This window comes from Pezoporus occidentalis, unplaced genomic scaffold (assembly GCF_034315485.1).
Source record: "Pezoporus occidentalis ecotype Australia unplaced genomic scaffold, CSIRO_AGI_Poc_V1 ctg19, whole genome shotgun sequence".
NCBI classification, from domain to species: Eukaryota; Metazoa; Chordata; class Aves; order Psittaciformes; family Psittacidae; genus Pezoporus; species Pezoporus occidentalis.
The window spans coordinates 5739901-5756365 of record NW_026913748.1 but is presented as its reverse complement, the minus strand read 5'-3'; the positions used below and the strand labels follow the sequence as shown (position 1 = coordinate 5756365).

Genomic DNA, 16465 nt, shown 5'->3' with positions numbered 1-16465 from the left:
CAAACACAGACATGAATGGGGAAGCTGCACAAAACCTGTCTATCACACATTTCTCTTGTATCTCCAAGTGGTTTTCATTCTAGTAAAAAAGAATTAACATGCAGACCTGAAATATGCTGCAATTCTACAAATTACTGAGCTTTCATCCTCATCCCACTAAATTGTACTTAGGACAGAGGAGGGACAAAAACAATTTTTCCTGTGTATGTGGTATGCGTTTCAAAAATACTGCAAAGGACATGCTGAAAGTAAGCCTGGATATACCAGTTAGTCACTGATTGATTTGGAATCACTATTTTATTACAGTTATGAAAAAGGTGATGCAGTGCCCTAATGCACCACACAGTTCTAAATTCAAGACAGACACTGAGGCAATAGCACAGCTATATCAAGATGGCATATAATTCTGTTCAGGGAATATTAACTCGCATAAGAATTGGTATGGAGAAAAGCTACTTGGATGACTGAGGAGTGGAGAAACCCCCTTATAAGAAGCTCCCTAGAGACTTGTTTAGAATTGGAAAGACAAAACTGTACCAATAAAAAATAAAAAACAGGTAGGAAAAGACTGACAATCTAAAATAAGGTATGCATCTATGGGTGAGGAGCTGCCTGTCTCAGCCCATTCTCATTTACATCATAATTGCTAACACGCTGACACTTCACTTAGTCTGCTGGCATAGACCATGAACAGAGAAGACTCATTCTAAGCCTATCTGTACACCTGCAGTCAGATGTCAGCCTCCACCGAGAAAATGTAACTCACAGCAGGAAGATGAGAGGTAGCTGTTAACTGCATCTGACTGCCTGCTTTGCCCTTAAGTGGATTTGAATCTCACAGTTCGACACCACATCTTAGCCGAGAGGCAAGCACTAACTGTCAAGCACTGGACTTCACATCCACAAAGCATCAAATGCATGCTTAGCTGTGTGATGACAGGCTTTGTCCACCTTCATTTACTTGACAAATGTTCAGCTCCTGCCCAAGTGCACACTCATGCAGTGTACACAAATGTTTGAGGAAGGCTGGAATGAAGTCTAAGTTCAGGAGTAAGCTAAACAGTTAGTACATCGACAGCATAATGATAAATACGCAAGTTGATCATGAACAACTTGCAGGGATTAAAATAAGGATGTGGGATTCATTGGACAGAATGATGTTTTTTAACATTAAGTGGAGCAGTTGAAAATACTTTATAAAATATAGAACAGAAAATATGTATACAGTGTTTCAGGAAAAAAAGTTAGCATCTCACTGAAATCCTGCTGGTCAGCTCCGAATACTACTCTCAATGCATGTTGGTCCATCTTTTGGAGCAGCAGATAGTTCATGACTAAGGAACTTAAAAGAATTCTGAAATAGCCTAGGTATTGTACCCTTGTATCCTCACAACACAGAAAATGCAGCATGTGGCTCAACAGACCTGGAAAAGTTACATGGACATAGGTCACCTTCACTGGCATCACAGCAGTCAGACCTGATGTGGATTACTGTTACTTAGACTAGCCATTGAATGAAAACTCTTTCATCAACACAATGAGGGACATACACAGAAGCAAACAAAAAAATTCAAACCCATGGACTTCTAAAAGAAGACAACACAGTACTTGCCCAAGAAAACAGTCTGTGTCATTCATCCACTGGTTTATGAACTGTGCAGTGATGGGCTCAGGATTGTGTGGAAATCTGATGTTCTCTAAGGTGTGCAGAAGTAGGTCAGGATTGTAGTAGAGTGCAGCTATGGCAACCTGAAGACACATGGTACGAAGCTCACTTGTTTTAACTCCTCTAGTTAATCGATCCAGAACAGCCTCCACAAAGAGTGGAATACACTGGGCATAGAAATATAAAGAAGAAAAGAAAAATAAAACAGGCATTGCACATGTTGCCAGATTATAAAAAAAAAATTAAGATACTATTATCTGAATTGATCTCCAGAGTTAGCTGAAGTGCAGGTGTAACCTAGAAACACATTCTATTCACTTCCTAGTATAAAAGCATTTTAAGCCTCTGATTACATCCTTATACATCTTCCCCAAAATAGCTATTCTCTGAGCTAAAAATTGCCAGTGTTATTCTCAGCACAGAAAATAATATTTGGGGCCATTTGGTGTAATTTTTTCTAGTGTGCATAAAAGGTTTAGAGAAGAACTCAAAGATATTCTTATCTTTCAATAAAGATATCCAACAATTTCAAAACTAACAGGCATAAAAATATTACCTCAACCTGCAAGAAAAGAAATTTTTCCTAAGAAAAGTGATGCTAAATTTCTTATAAAAGTTTGAAATGAGTGAATTTATTCAGAGAAAAGCAAGTATGCACAGATTTCCACACAATGAAATTAATAGCTATATTTCAATGTGCAAGTTTATGCTTTATAATAACTGGGAAGCATTATGAATGTTTTAGTTTATGAGTTTCAGTTCAGTGTGCAACCATTTTAATTCACAGAGTTGTGGAGCTCAATTAATCCTTCCACCACATACTTATTTCAATGCAAATGCTTACAGTTCACTTTAATCCCTTCCAGATCTCCTTTAAAAATAAAATCTTTCAGGGAACATTTTTATCTTCAGTGACTTCAGATTTATGTTAGTGAAGTTACATTGGTTTCAGTGAAATTAACTGAAAATTTATTACCAAAGTCCACGGATTCCACTGTGGCAACATCGAATATGGTATGTTAAAGAAATTGAGCCTGGAGCATTGTGTAAAACACGAGACCAGAATTTAGCCCTTAATAGGAAAGAGACTGCATACTAAAAGTGTGTTCTAAGAAACTCTGAACAACTTATTATGTGTCGTGATCATGTTTTACCCAGCAACCACAATCCAGCCACACCAAAAATTAATTTCCAAATGCACTGAGAAATTCAAAATATTAAAAGGGAACAAGTTCAAATTGCTTGGAGAAACAATTTCAGTAGTTGGATATGTATAGTTAACCTCTCAGCCACAATTATTTAACAATTTGTGTTTTGAATCAAAAAGGAAATCCTATTAGGAAAAAGCAAAAAAAGACCATCCCGCACATCATACTCTACCCTTATTATTCAGTCTGTATTCATTTTCTGTATTCATATGCTCCACCCCTGGCAGTGTTCAAGGCCAGGATGGATGGAGTCTGGGGTGACATGGTTTAGTGCGAGGTGTCCCTGCCCATGGCAGGGTGGTTGGAACAAGATGATCTCAAAGCCCTTTCCAACCCGAACTATTCTATGATTCTATCATTCTCAGGTCATGCCCACTAATCTGTAATGCAAAAAAATTCCCAAACGAACAAATAAAACAACCAACCTTACAAACTCTCCTGAGTTCATTTACTTTTTTCTGCATTTCTCCCCATCTCTACACTTCACATTTACCTCAAATTCTCCAATTCTAACTGCTTTTTCAGGAATTACACACACATCACTGGGAACTAGTAAAAGAGAAAAACTGTTCAATATGTATCACCTGGTCAATACCCCGTCCTTTGCATTGAAGAACAATTACTTCTAGGAGTTTGGCTGCATGGCACTCTGCATCTTCTCCTGCATCTCCTGTTAATACCTACCAACCAGGACAACAATTTAGTTTATCAATATGAATCACTGATAACTTTGAAATCAAGTGTGCTCCTGTAACTGTATACACCAAAACCCCTCTACATAGCATATACATATTTATTCATGTTATATTTTGTGAAGGAATTAAGACACATAAAAAATCATCTCTATAGGACATAAATAAGGATAAGTGGCTAAAGATGAATTTAAAAAATTTGAAGAAACTGCTATAGCTCTTTACAAATGTTAGCATTTTCTATATGTCATAGCTCTCCATTTTTTAAAGGAAATGCTACTGGTAAGAAACACTGATGTTTTCCACATTTTGCTTCCATTTTTTCAATTCAGTTCTAATAGATACTGGCAGATTAGCAGGCTGGCAAAGTGAAGCCCTATCTCTAGTCTAGTTTCTGATTAAAAAGAAGATCTATGCAATTACTGTATGTGTATGCACATACATGTGAAACTGACTGCTTCTTTTCAGTACATTTCAACCCTATGGTCAGTGTCAATCAAGCCTGACAAAGAATTCTGAAACACACTGAATTTCTGTAAGTTTCTTAAAAGTAAGATGGTAGCTAGATGCCTAACACTCTATAATGCTTAAACTCAGAGAAAGGCTGCAGTGTGATCTCATATTTTCAGATGAGAGAATCAGCATAGAAGAGAAACATAAATGTAAGAGGAACTTCAAATAAGTTCACACCTTATTTGACAACTAGAGAAATCCAATTGCAGATACACAACCCAAGGAAATCAGGCTTCATTAATTCCTCTACTTACCAAAATAGCTGTTCATAAAAGAGAGTCAAGACGAACAGCAACTTTCTCCCACACAGATTTGTACATGTAATTTATTTAAAAGCATGTCACTTAACAAGTGTGAAAGTGCTATGTGTACTCGGAACTGAGCCGAGACCAAATTTCATTTCATTCTGAAATGACTGCCAACCACCTGACAGTTCAGGTCACTCTGCTAATCTGATCGTTAAGCACCAATGATAAGCTCAACAGTAAGAATGAGAAGCCTTACCTTTTTACACATAGCATAAATGATTTCTAAATGCTTTGGGTTAGACAGTAAAGTATTAGTGTCAATGGTCACATAATTATGCAAGAGAGGCATCATATCTGCAAAACAGCAAGAGCAAAAGAGAAAAACATTATGAACTAACCCATCCAATTGCAAACCAGTGAGGCTGAAGTCCTGTAATGGAATTCATTAGCTCAGATTCTTGGATATGGGTGGAAATGTGGAAATTCAAACTCTGCAAAAGTCTAATTTGAAACATTTTTTATAAAGTGCACCATGCAGGGTGCCTTGTCAGAAAAGGAAACAGAATTTTAATTAATTAATTTGTAGTTTCACATTAACGTTGTATATTTCAGCTTGCTTTGGGTTCAGGACCTCCTACAATAACTGATCACACTGACAGATTTGAACATGTTTCTCCTACTTAAATACGCTCCTGTTATACTCCCACACTAAACAGACGGTCAGGGCATGACTCAAATACACAATCATTTTAAACCAAAACACTAAATGGAAAAGACCCTTACTAAGTTGGGTTTTAGAAAGTAATTCCCAAGCAGTAGAAACATCAATAGAAGTGATCATACCTGCAAAGTACTCAAAGCAATCTTGCTGGAAAACTTCATATAGGACACCCAAAAGCTGCCACATTTGAGGTGAAATCATCTGGCATGTCAAGCTGTAGGCCAAGGAGAGAATTTCTTCATAAAACTCTGGAAAGGAGAAACAATTTGAAGTAGGGTGCTTTGCAAAAAACAAAATTAGCTTGCTAATACCTTGAAATTTGAAACCACACCCTGAGTCATAAAACAACTAGAATTAGTAACTTTTAGCAATTAGTAACTAAATCAGTATGTAGAAAAATAATACAAACTGGAGAAGACTCTTTTAGATGAGCCTTATGTTGGCTATAGTTACAATGATATGCATAGTTTTCCATTACAAATACACACCAGAAAAATATCAGCACAAAGACATTGCTTCTAAACAATTTACTGAAAAATATTTTTTCCCTCAACTTTTGTTTTTTCTTAAAGGCCTTATCCCCAAACTGTGTGACTCTAGTCAAGGCTACCGTGTCCATAAAATACAAATGTAATTGCAGGTATTGTCCTTTAACACAGCTAGCCAGAACTATAATCAGAACTGCATCTTCTACTTTTGAGTCTGACCTTCAAATCACAATAACCAGCCTGACTAACGTATCAGGAGAACAAATTATAACTGAAAATTAACAACTTCTTTTCTTTAAAAAAGCACACATACAAAAAGATGGTTCAGGAAGACAGTACTGTTTGTAATAATAAATTTAAGATATTTTTAATGTAAAAATAAGTAATGTTTTCTTAAAAATTATCTCTAAAACATACCTATAACATGTTTCTGCAAAACAAGGCCAATAATCTGTAAACAAATGCTCTCAAGCTGTTGAGTTATCTGAAATAAGAACATAAAGAAGTTTATTTAAAAACTTAGAAATACAGGCGTTTAATCAATGTATTTGACTAATTCAGTTTGACAAGTTCTTCAAAGCAAAAGACTTTTATCACTTAAATGCTGTGTTAATGATTGGAATAGTATGAAATAAGGTCTCGCTGATGTAAGTATTCATTTCCAATAAACAGTATTGCTTTAAAGCTTGTCACAGTATTTTTCTTTTTATTAAAAAAAATAAAAATCTTATTTTATGGTTGTTCTACAGATCCTACCAAAAACTGTATCTGTTGTCCTTTCTGGATATGAAGTTAATACTGTACTCAAAGTATCCGAGATAAATCCTCTGTTCAAAAACTTTGAAGTAGAACAGGAAGAAAGGAAGAGATGCTTTTGCCTAATGTCTATGGAGAGCTTCCCAGAGTAGGCTCAGTACGAGGAGACACATGCAAAAATTCAGAGCATACAACTGTGTCGAAGTCAGGATTCAGCCTTGCCATGTTAGACAGAGAGACTACATTTATGAATTAAACTAAATTAGAACTATATGGCTACATTATAAATCTAATTAAAGCCATCAAATACAGACATTTCATGCTATTACCACAGGTAATTACAGACATAATCTTGCAGGGAAAAATTAAGGCATTAAGTATGTGACCACAGATTCATCCTCTTACCTTCAAGTCACCTTTGAGTGAATTGAGTTTTCATCCTCTAAACTCTCTCCATACATACAAGAGAGTTTTCAGCCTCGTATGTCATTTCTATATCATCTATATCACTTTTAAAATTTTCTAAGATCCTAAGATGAAGAGCACTCTGCACAGTATTTTAGTCTGTGCTTCACACAAGAGAAATAAGCTTCTAAGTTTATACCAAAACTACCCCAACCCTAAAGCTCTTCCTAGGCTGAAGCCTGAAGATCCACTTCAGACAGTCATTCCTAATGCTCGGCTTAGCTATCAGACTTCATTTTAACTTTAAAAAGATGCAAGAGGTTCTTGTAAAGAAATGAAAAGATATTTTGAAATCCAATGGAACATAATGGTCTTATAACCAAATAATTAGTATTTTAATGAATCTATTTTCAAAATTATAAGCTTCATAAAAAGATTTCACCCTTGCAATGAAGCATTCTCATTGTAAAACAAGGAAGCAAACAACCCAGGACAAAGCACTTTCATGCTGAGTTTAAAGTTACTCACTGACTTTGCCTCCTTGATCAGTCACTGAACTCCTCCCTATCTCAGTCAGCTCAGGTGGTATGAGCAGAAAGAATCTTTCTTCCCTGAATATGTGAAACACAGACTTACACTGCACTCAAATTAGGAGACCAATTCCTAGGAATTCTATCCAAGGAATTGCTGAGTAAACAACAAAGTATAAGTCACCATTGTAAAAAATTAGCCTTGTGCAAAATATTTCTCCCTAAAAATCTATTTCAACAGTCTGTAATATAAATATCCAATTAAGTATTACGAAAATAAGAGCTAAGGCTTTTACCCTCAGGATAAAAATTCCCATCAAAGTTGAGAGTTCAACAATTAAAAAACCATAAAAGTAAACTGGGCTTTAAATTCAAATTTGTCAGAGATCACTTGGTACTAATTCATCATGCTGCTATAAAAAATACACACTCATATCAACTCAAGAGATGCAACATACATAGAAGTGCTTCTTAAAATGAATGAAAGGTGTAAGGGAACAGCAGGAGAAAAGATGCATAAAAAAATCTCACCTCCTTGTGATCTTCCACAACTGTCAGGATTGTGTCAATTGTGTGCAAGATGCCCATGGCCATAACTGTTTTGTCCTCTACTTCTTCATATTCCTCACTTTGAAGTACTTTACCAAATATTTCAGCCTATGAAAAAAAAAACAACAACCAACCTGACATTCAAGAGCAAGCTCACATTTCTAATTTGTCATGCAAAACCAAGACAGCTAATGCAAGAGCAGCAATGCATTATCTGTATGAGCTGTCAGCACTGAAAAATATATTCCTTCCTTCTGAAAGGAGAATAGAGAAAATTAAAAATTCCTTTTTGAGAAGTCTGGCTATGATGCATCATTTGAAATATCAAATAGATAAAAGATTAGCTCATTAAAACCAGCGGCAAAATTGGTATCTCTAAAAACCTACAGGTTGTAAAGATGCTTCATACTGAAATGAATACAGTGAATACTAAAGGTGGATCTTTATAAAGATTACTTTAAACAGTGTGCAATTCATACAAAGTTCATTACATGTTTACTAAACTAGGCATGCTCTTCTGACTGTACTGTTACTTTACCCTTGCCTCTTACCAGGTGCTGAGTCATGTCAACTGCGATAGTAGCTACTTCCTGACTGTATTCACAGATCATCTTCTGGATTACATTAGTAAGATCGTCGTTTTCCGTCTCTCTAACAATGTGCAAGAGCTCTTGCATAACTGGCCTTATGTAAGGCTTCACATATTCCTTGGCTAAAAAAATAAAAAAAACCCTAGGTGAAATCAACTGTCCATAAACACAAACACCCAGTATCCCAAAACTATTATGGAACTGACTACTCTTGAACAACGTAAGTTAATTCACTAAAAAAAAACCCAAAGCCAAAAAAATTATTCAGGGCACATTTGCACCCCATAAACAACAAACCAACAAAGAAAATAAACTGTACATTTACCACATTCAATACTAAAACATCACCTACAATTAAAATCCACTGTTTTGGGGAAACACATGCCACCATTCATTTATAGAGATGTAAGTTATTTCTTTTCACTAAAGAAAAACAAAGGTGCTATTTACTTTATTCAAAGAAATTTTTGATTTCAACTTTTTTGTGTAGAGACCTGCGATACAAACTTGAAGTCAGAATTCTGGGATGTATACAGTAACTAATGGGCAAGTGAAGCTGTCTAAACATGATGAAATGTTCTGAAATCTACATCTTTCAAGTGGCAGAAATGTTTAGATAAATCTACACCAACCTCCTCATCAGTGTATGCAACTAATGAATCACTGTAGCATACCTTGCTCTTGGTTGCTTATTAATGTCTGAAGAGCTATGGCTGCTTCTACTTTGACGGGCATTTCCTTATCTTCAATCAGGCTCTTCTTTGCCAACTCTACTGCATTCCTCAAGTTTAGCTCATTGTGAAATTCCAAAGCACTGAATGAATGAAGTACCCAACAGGACTGCATGATGGGGAAAAAAAAAGCAAGTTTAGGGACTACTACAATTTTTAGCATTTTTTAACTCATACAAAACCAATGCTAATTATCTCTACTTGCACATATTGCTTTTTTTCCCCCTTAATTATAGGGCATTCCTACAGTAAATATACCAGTTTTTGCACTCAAGCAGTTCAGAGAATCATGGAACGGTTTGGGTTGCAAGGGACCTTAAACTTCATCCAGTTCCAACCCCTCTGCCACGGGCTAGGACTCCTTTCACTAACCCAGGCTGCTCAAAGTCCCTGCAAGTCTGACCTGGCCTTGAACACTTCCAGTCCTTTATCTTCCTTTCTCAAATCTTATAAATACACTATGGACATAATTGTCATTCATAATTCTGGTCCTTCTGGGGAAAAAAAAACCAACAAACAAAACAAAATAGAACAGTAATTAAAGAAAATTAAATGTTTGTTTATGACTGATAGGACCAACTGGGGATTTTTTTCAAGCTACACTCAAAAACTGGCATTACCTACTCTGTGGAAGTCCTACCTATTCTTCACAGTCATCCAACCACTCTAGTTTTTGAGATCTACTAAAGAAAAATAATCACAAAAGGGCCACAATCAAAGAAGTAAACAATAATACGAGAAACTTTTCATCAATTCATTTAACTGACAAACCATTTTTAAATCAAAATGAAAAACTACTGCACAAGGTTGTTTGAAAATTGAAATTTTAGTATGTATTTGCTTTATTCCTTTCATTAACATTCAGAATGAAGTCAAACTGCAAAGGGAAGAATCATGGCAAATACTGAAATAATGATGTAACTTGTGAACTTACTCTAGCTCTGAGGTACCCCAGGTTGGACATGAACAGTGGAAATACATGATTCTGTAACATCAGCTCCATTTGATCCTTGAAGACACTCTTCTGTTGATGTAAATAAAAATTAATTTTGGAGCCCATTCATTTTACATACTTCATTCTAGACAATATTCCATTTCAACTACCAACTATGGGAAATACAATGATTTGCCTATGTAGTAAAGGTATTCTCTCACAAAAAGATTTGGATCCTGTACCTTGAACTGAACAAACCTCATAAGCATAGCAAGTTCAAAGCCAGATAAGTGAATTGTACATACAATATTCAACTCTACGTAACTCATTATAATACTATAAACTGGAGTTTCCATTTTCTTTAAGGCAACCGCTTCCAGCTGATTCTTCTTAAAAATAATAAGGATCAATAACCTAGTACCTCCATTCTTTCTACAAAGGAGTACATATGTGCCTGAAGAAAAATATAAGCTTAGTATGAAAGAGATCTCAGTTTCAAATTACCTACTATCAGCATCAAAAGTCATTATTTTACAAACTACAACAATAACTCACATCTTTTTTTTTTATTAATGGACTAAGATATGTCCTTTCTGATAGAAAGCTGGAGGATAATCAATGAAAATAATCTTTTATTATTCAAACCTTGGCAAATCCCAAGATATTCACAGGAAGCCAGAAACACCAGCATGGAGACCTGGGACTTTCTTAGCACCTCTACCCCCAGGATACTAGAAAATATGTATGCTGTGTAACCATCTAAAGGAATGATTCAGTGGCTGAGATAGGAAAAAAGGGTGAAAAGGGACATTCAACACGCAAAATATATGTTGGATGATCACACTTTTACTTCACCAATGCATAAATCATTTTTTCACACACTAATTTCACAACTTTCAGAAGGACAGATGAAGAACTGGACAGAGAAAAAAACACGGAGAAGGGAAAAGAGATTTCCTTTGTGCACACAAGTCAGAGATTTTCATACATTAAACCGGAGCCACTACAGGGAATCAGGTGGCTAAGGTAGGATCCTTGTGTTTTACGGAGCTCCTCACAATCTTATCTCAGTCGGCTCACCAGCCAGAAAGCACTATAAATCAAGTCTTTTATGAAGAAACAAATAATGGGATTTTTCAATCTGTCAAATCCCAAACACAAGAAATTCAGAGCTGAAAAGCGTCTGCAATGTTTGGGGGTTTTATAAAGTATATAGAAAATATATACTCTTTTATAAAGTATAAATTCATGTTTCAAGACTGAAAATTTCAAATAAGAGCAGTATACTGGAATAAATTCCTTTTTTTTTTTTTTTTTGCCTTCAGGACAGAGATAAATGGGTTTAGAAACCCCTAATCAATATGAAAGGCTCCTCACAACACAAACAATGTCCTCCTATAATAATGTCCACTGTTATACTCCAGCATGAGGGAGGGCTTTTACAAACTAATGTAATCTACAAAATATCTGCAAAAGTTACTGATGTTTCTGGATTTCAGATCAGACTGTAGATTGGTATGTTGGTATCAAATAGATGGCAAATGTTGCTTGTAACTTGAAGACACATTCTGCACGGATGGACAACTCACATAAAATACAATAAAATACTTCTAAAAGGAAGCCTCCAGCACAAGGCTGCCATTCTCATGATAAAAGTGGTAACTTTTTTAAAGTTATCATGGAGAGAGGGCATACTTTAGACTCTACCGTCTACAAAAGCATAAGGGAAACTGTAATCAATATTACATTGGAGAGCAACAGTGTAGATTAAATGTATATTCAAATACCAGACAAATACTCAAAATTCTGAAGATACTGTATAAAAATTGGAGGAAGGTTAGAAACTCTGTGCTCTGTCCAGTTACTTTCAAGACTCTCAAATGGCAGACAAAATAAGAGTTAAAGCAGCATACTGTAGGGTAAGAAAGCTGGCAAGCTAGACAAAACATTCCTGCAACATGTTAAGTAAACGTTTTTCTAGAACCAGAAGCCCACAACAGTGCAGGCTGTTGGGCAGTTTGCTAAAGGATCATAGAAAATGTTACTGATGGAATGCATGTTTGCATTTTTAACACCCTTTCATTTTACTTGTAAAGTAGGAGAGTAAACAGTGCTTTGGAGAAACTTGAGAAGAAAAGGATGCCTATAAAATGGGAATATAAAAACCAGGAATGATAATATTTGTAAAGAAACAAACCCTCAGATTCTTACCACATAACACAATCTCTCTACAAACTTTATAAACATGGCTAACGGCTAGCCACACTTTACAAGCTAAGACATATTTATTGGAAAAGGCAGTTAATAATAAGAATTACAAACCTTTTTCACTTCTTTACCCACATACCTTCAGTAAAATATCTGCTAGGGATCCTATAACATGCAAAGCTCCATCTTTTTTCCTTGGATCAATGTTTGGCTCTGTCAGAATCTGGTAGCAATATGCCATCATTTTTGGTAGTACCTATGCGAGACAGAAAACATACAATCTTCTTTTGTCAATTTTAACAGTATTAAGTTAAAAAATTCAAGTAGAAATTTCACCTTGGCGAAAGCAACTGTGAGGTGTTATATGTAGCATCTTTCCATAGTTAAAATTTAGCAGGTTCCTTTTTCAACTTTTCAGCCCAACTTGTCAGAATTATATTAATCTCCTTGAAATTTCACATTAGTAACAGTACATAGGTATTTTTGTTGTTGTCTTGTGGTAAATCAAAAAAGGTGATGAAAAGGCAAGAGGCTCAAACAGTACCGCACCTATTTTATTGTCTCACACAGATACATACATATATATATATATACACATATACATGTACATATACATGTGTGTACATATATGTATGAATATATACATATTCAAGAACAGCTTGGACTAAAACCTCATAAACTTATTTTAACCTATTGATTTTGGCAGTAATTTCTGAAGTTGACTAGACTTTGAAAGGCTTCTTGGCAAAACTAATCGTTTAACTTCATTTCCACACCCATTATGTGCCTTTCAGATACTATCACATTTTGACAGTCTCAGTGCAAATCACGAAAATGAGAAGATCAGTGGGCAAGGACTGTTTTGACAATAAAGAAGAAGAAAGATCATAGGCTATTTCACCTGACAAAAAAACTATGCTCTTCTCTAAAAAATCTACCTGGAAAAACAGCTCCATGTTTACTGGATGTTTAAATGGTATCCAGTGAAAGTTCACAGTTTTAGTAAACTGGCATATGCTTCCCAGGGCTTGGCAATCTTTTGCCCAGATTAATGTAAGTATAGAAAGATCTACAGGGAAGTTATATCCTCATTTAAAGAGTAACTATGAAACTGCTTTAACTCTTTATAATTTATTTCATAGTTGTCAACAGGATTTAAAATAACATCAGTGAAAACTAATAAGGATCGAGTTCACTTTCCCCCTGCTACAGTTTGGGAAGCTCAGAACATCCATCACAGAGGCTGTTTGCAAACTTGGGAAAATACCAGTACATCTATTCCAATTCAGTTTGTATCTGTCTGCAAGAGGAATCCACTTACTTATTTATAAATACACACATACTTTTATTCACTCAATACTGATAGCACTCAGCCAGGAAAACATTTTACTATGTATTAGCAAGTAGATTTTTCAAGACTAGCTTCCTGGAGCATCTTCAACTTTAAGGGAAAATTACATCATTAAGGAAACTTCAAATAATTAAAAAGCACTAGTTACATACCTCTTTTCTCTTCTTCGCAGCAGTATAAAGGAGATTCTGTGCTGCTGTTGTAGTAGATGCATAATCTTCAAATACATCTAAAAATTAAAGAAAAAAAATCTATTTTGAATGACAGAATAAAACTTTTATAAACCATCTTATCTGTGGGACATCACAAAACCAGGGTCAATATGTAACTTTAAAACTATTGACAGAGTTGTATTCACAGTTAATGAGTCAGATCCAAGCTTATGTCACATAGCTTATGAAAGCATTTACTTCTTGCCTTCCTGATGTTCTGATCACTGATCATTCCCTTTATTAGGGATGTGTTATTTATTCATTAATTCTTTGAAACAATGTATTTAAGGGATGAAAAGTCCTGGGTTTTTTTTTTTTTGTGTATTAAAACTTCTATAGGAAAACCAACAGTACACTTCAGTACCATCTGCATAGCATACATACATGGTTTTGGTTTGATTTTATTAAAAACTCATGGGAAACTTTTTGTTTGTAAAAACTACTTGGCTATGGGGGAGTTCCAAATGTGCTGAGAGTTTAAGCTTTTTAGCTTCATTCATAACAAGTAAACTTCCTTTAACCATATTGAAAATATCACTTGTATCTTGAAAAACAAAAAAATCTGCACTGCCAAACATGTTCTAATGCAAACACCCCTACACAAATGGAATTAAAAAGATCTAAAAAACCATAATCTTAAATTGTGGTTAAAATTACACACTAACTTTTCCTGAGAGCCTGAAGATAAAACATGATTAAGAAATACGACCAAACTACTGAATTCTGTTCCAAACCCAGATGTGTATGACTATACTTCAACTCAATGTAATTTCATGCTTATTTCTTTTCTTTATCCTTCACCATATTTAACTGTCTCACTACATATAAAAATAGAATTCACTACTTATACAGCATGAACTGAATTCACGTATTAAAAATGAGCAATGTATTTGTACCCCAGTGATCAACACTATATTGTAATTTTTTGCACAACAACTCTAAGGGTTTTTCTTATTATTCTATGAACATTTAAATTCTGGTTTCACATATATTAATCCCAAATCAATTAATTAAAAATTCCCAAATGCTACATATCTCTGCGGTGCCTGGCTTAAGGAATTTTTTCAGCTACAGCTGCTATATTTTCAATATACCTTTCTCTTTCTCAATGACATGAGTCTTTTAATACAAGTAGTTATTCATAATATGGTCTTATATGATATTACCATGATTTTTGCACTGAGTCTTTTGGAAGAATATGTATTTATATTCATCTTACAATTTAGCAATAATACTTAGGAAAAACTCTGAAGATATTAACAATTTTCATTAAGGAAGAGCAAGTCGGGCCTCTTCTGGTCAAAGCAAGAGCTGCAAGAAATTCTGAAACTGGCATTAAAAAGAGAGCAAGCTAGTCTATTTGGGCTGCACTGAGCACATGTGAAGTAGGAAAAACTGTTAAAAGAATCATTTAAAGCTACCAGCCAAATGGCCAAAACTCACTTGATCTGCTGCTTTCTCTTAACTCAGATTAACTGAGATTTAAGAAACTAAATTTTCTTCCTCTAGTCCAGGACACTAGTGAAGACAGAGACATTACAGTGGCCATGCTGTTAACTGGGACTGTAGTGCACACTTACGATGAAAGCAAAAAAATAAACACAAACATGTACCGAATTTCATGCGGATATATTCATATGGATCCTCTTGCCAGAGCTCTTCGTCCTCATCTTTGTAGCACATTAGAGAGAATATCACTTCTTCTGTTATACTCTAATATTAGAGAAGTCAAATACACGTAAGTACACACAAAATCAAATTCCAGTACAGGTTCCCTCCACTAAGCACTAATTTATTAGACTTACTTTCCTGAAGAGTCAAATTCTTTTAACCAGTGTTAATTCTGGCCAACAGAAATAAGCTTACAATATACTTTTCTTTTGCAACAGTCCCAGACAGCAGTAATTATATAATCTACCTTTATAAAGTGACTCACACAAAATATACTTCAGGACACAGTCTATGAATAGCAGAACATCGCATTTGGCAGAAGGATCTCACCAATGCAACACTTAACATGAGAATGGACTTCAAAGTCCTTCTTTGTAAGAGTCATTGGCTTAACTACAACAGACGAACTTATGATTTGGAAAAAATAAAAGCGTCATGATAACATTTCACTTGGTTTTAGTTCACGTATAAAACAAAGAGTTAGGTTTCTCACTGTTCATGTTCTCTTTGCCCACTACAATCACAGAATCACAGAATGGTTTGAGTTGGAAGGAGCATCCAGTTCCAACCCCCCTGCCGTGGGCAGAGACACCTTCCACTAGCCCTGGTTCCTCAAAGTCCCAACCAACCTGGCTTTTAACATTTCCAGGGATGGGGCACCCACAGCTTCTCTGTGCAACCTGTTCCACTGTGTCTCACCACCCTCATAGTGAAGAATTTCTCCCTATATCTAATCAATTATGACTTTCCAAATGTATAGACAATTCAAAACACCAGTAAGTAACAAAAGACAGAACATTATGATTGTCTGGAAAACTTCCAAAATAAAAACATGGAACAGAATCTTTAGCTGAGTTAACAATATCTGCAATAAAATGTAGTCATAATACCGAAAAAAAAACCAACCACATTCATACAGAAATGCAATTTTTTGCTCAGATCAATCGCTGCACGAAACCTTCTCTAGAACTGTGGAACTGCTGGTGGTGTTC

At 35.3% G+C, this 16465-nt stretch overlaps 1 protein-coding gene across 2 annotated transcripts in view; it reads right to left on the bottom strand.

Annotated features, from left to right (window-relative positions):
* The window catches only part of IPO8 (importin 8), a 51016-nt gene that overhangs the window by 13410 nt on the left and 21141 nt on the right, over positions 1–16465 (bottom strand). For both annotated transcript variants that reach the window (XM_062616529.1, XM_062616527.1), the window contains exons 10-21: positions 15416–15515; positions 13743–13819; positions 12379–12495; positions 10032–10121; positions 9041–9206; positions 8328–8488; positions 7759–7884; positions 5954–6020; positions 5171–5296; positions 4584–4681; positions 3459–3554; positions 1613–1833 (exon numbers count right to left, since the gene is read on the bottom strand). In XM_062616529.1, the coding sequence (XP_062472513.1) occupies positions 1613–1833; positions 3459–3554; positions 4584–4681; positions 5171–5296; positions 5954–6020; positions 7759–7884; positions 8328–8488; positions 9041–9206; positions 10032–10121; positions 12379–12495; positions 13743–13819; positions 15416–15515 (1445 nt within the window). The remainder of the gene's footprint in view (positions 1–1612; positions 1834–3458; positions 3555–4583; positions 4682–5170; positions 5297–5953; positions 6021–7758; positions 7885–8327; positions 8489–9040; positions 9207–10031; positions 10122–12378; positions 12496–13742; positions 13820–15415; positions 15516–16465) is intronic.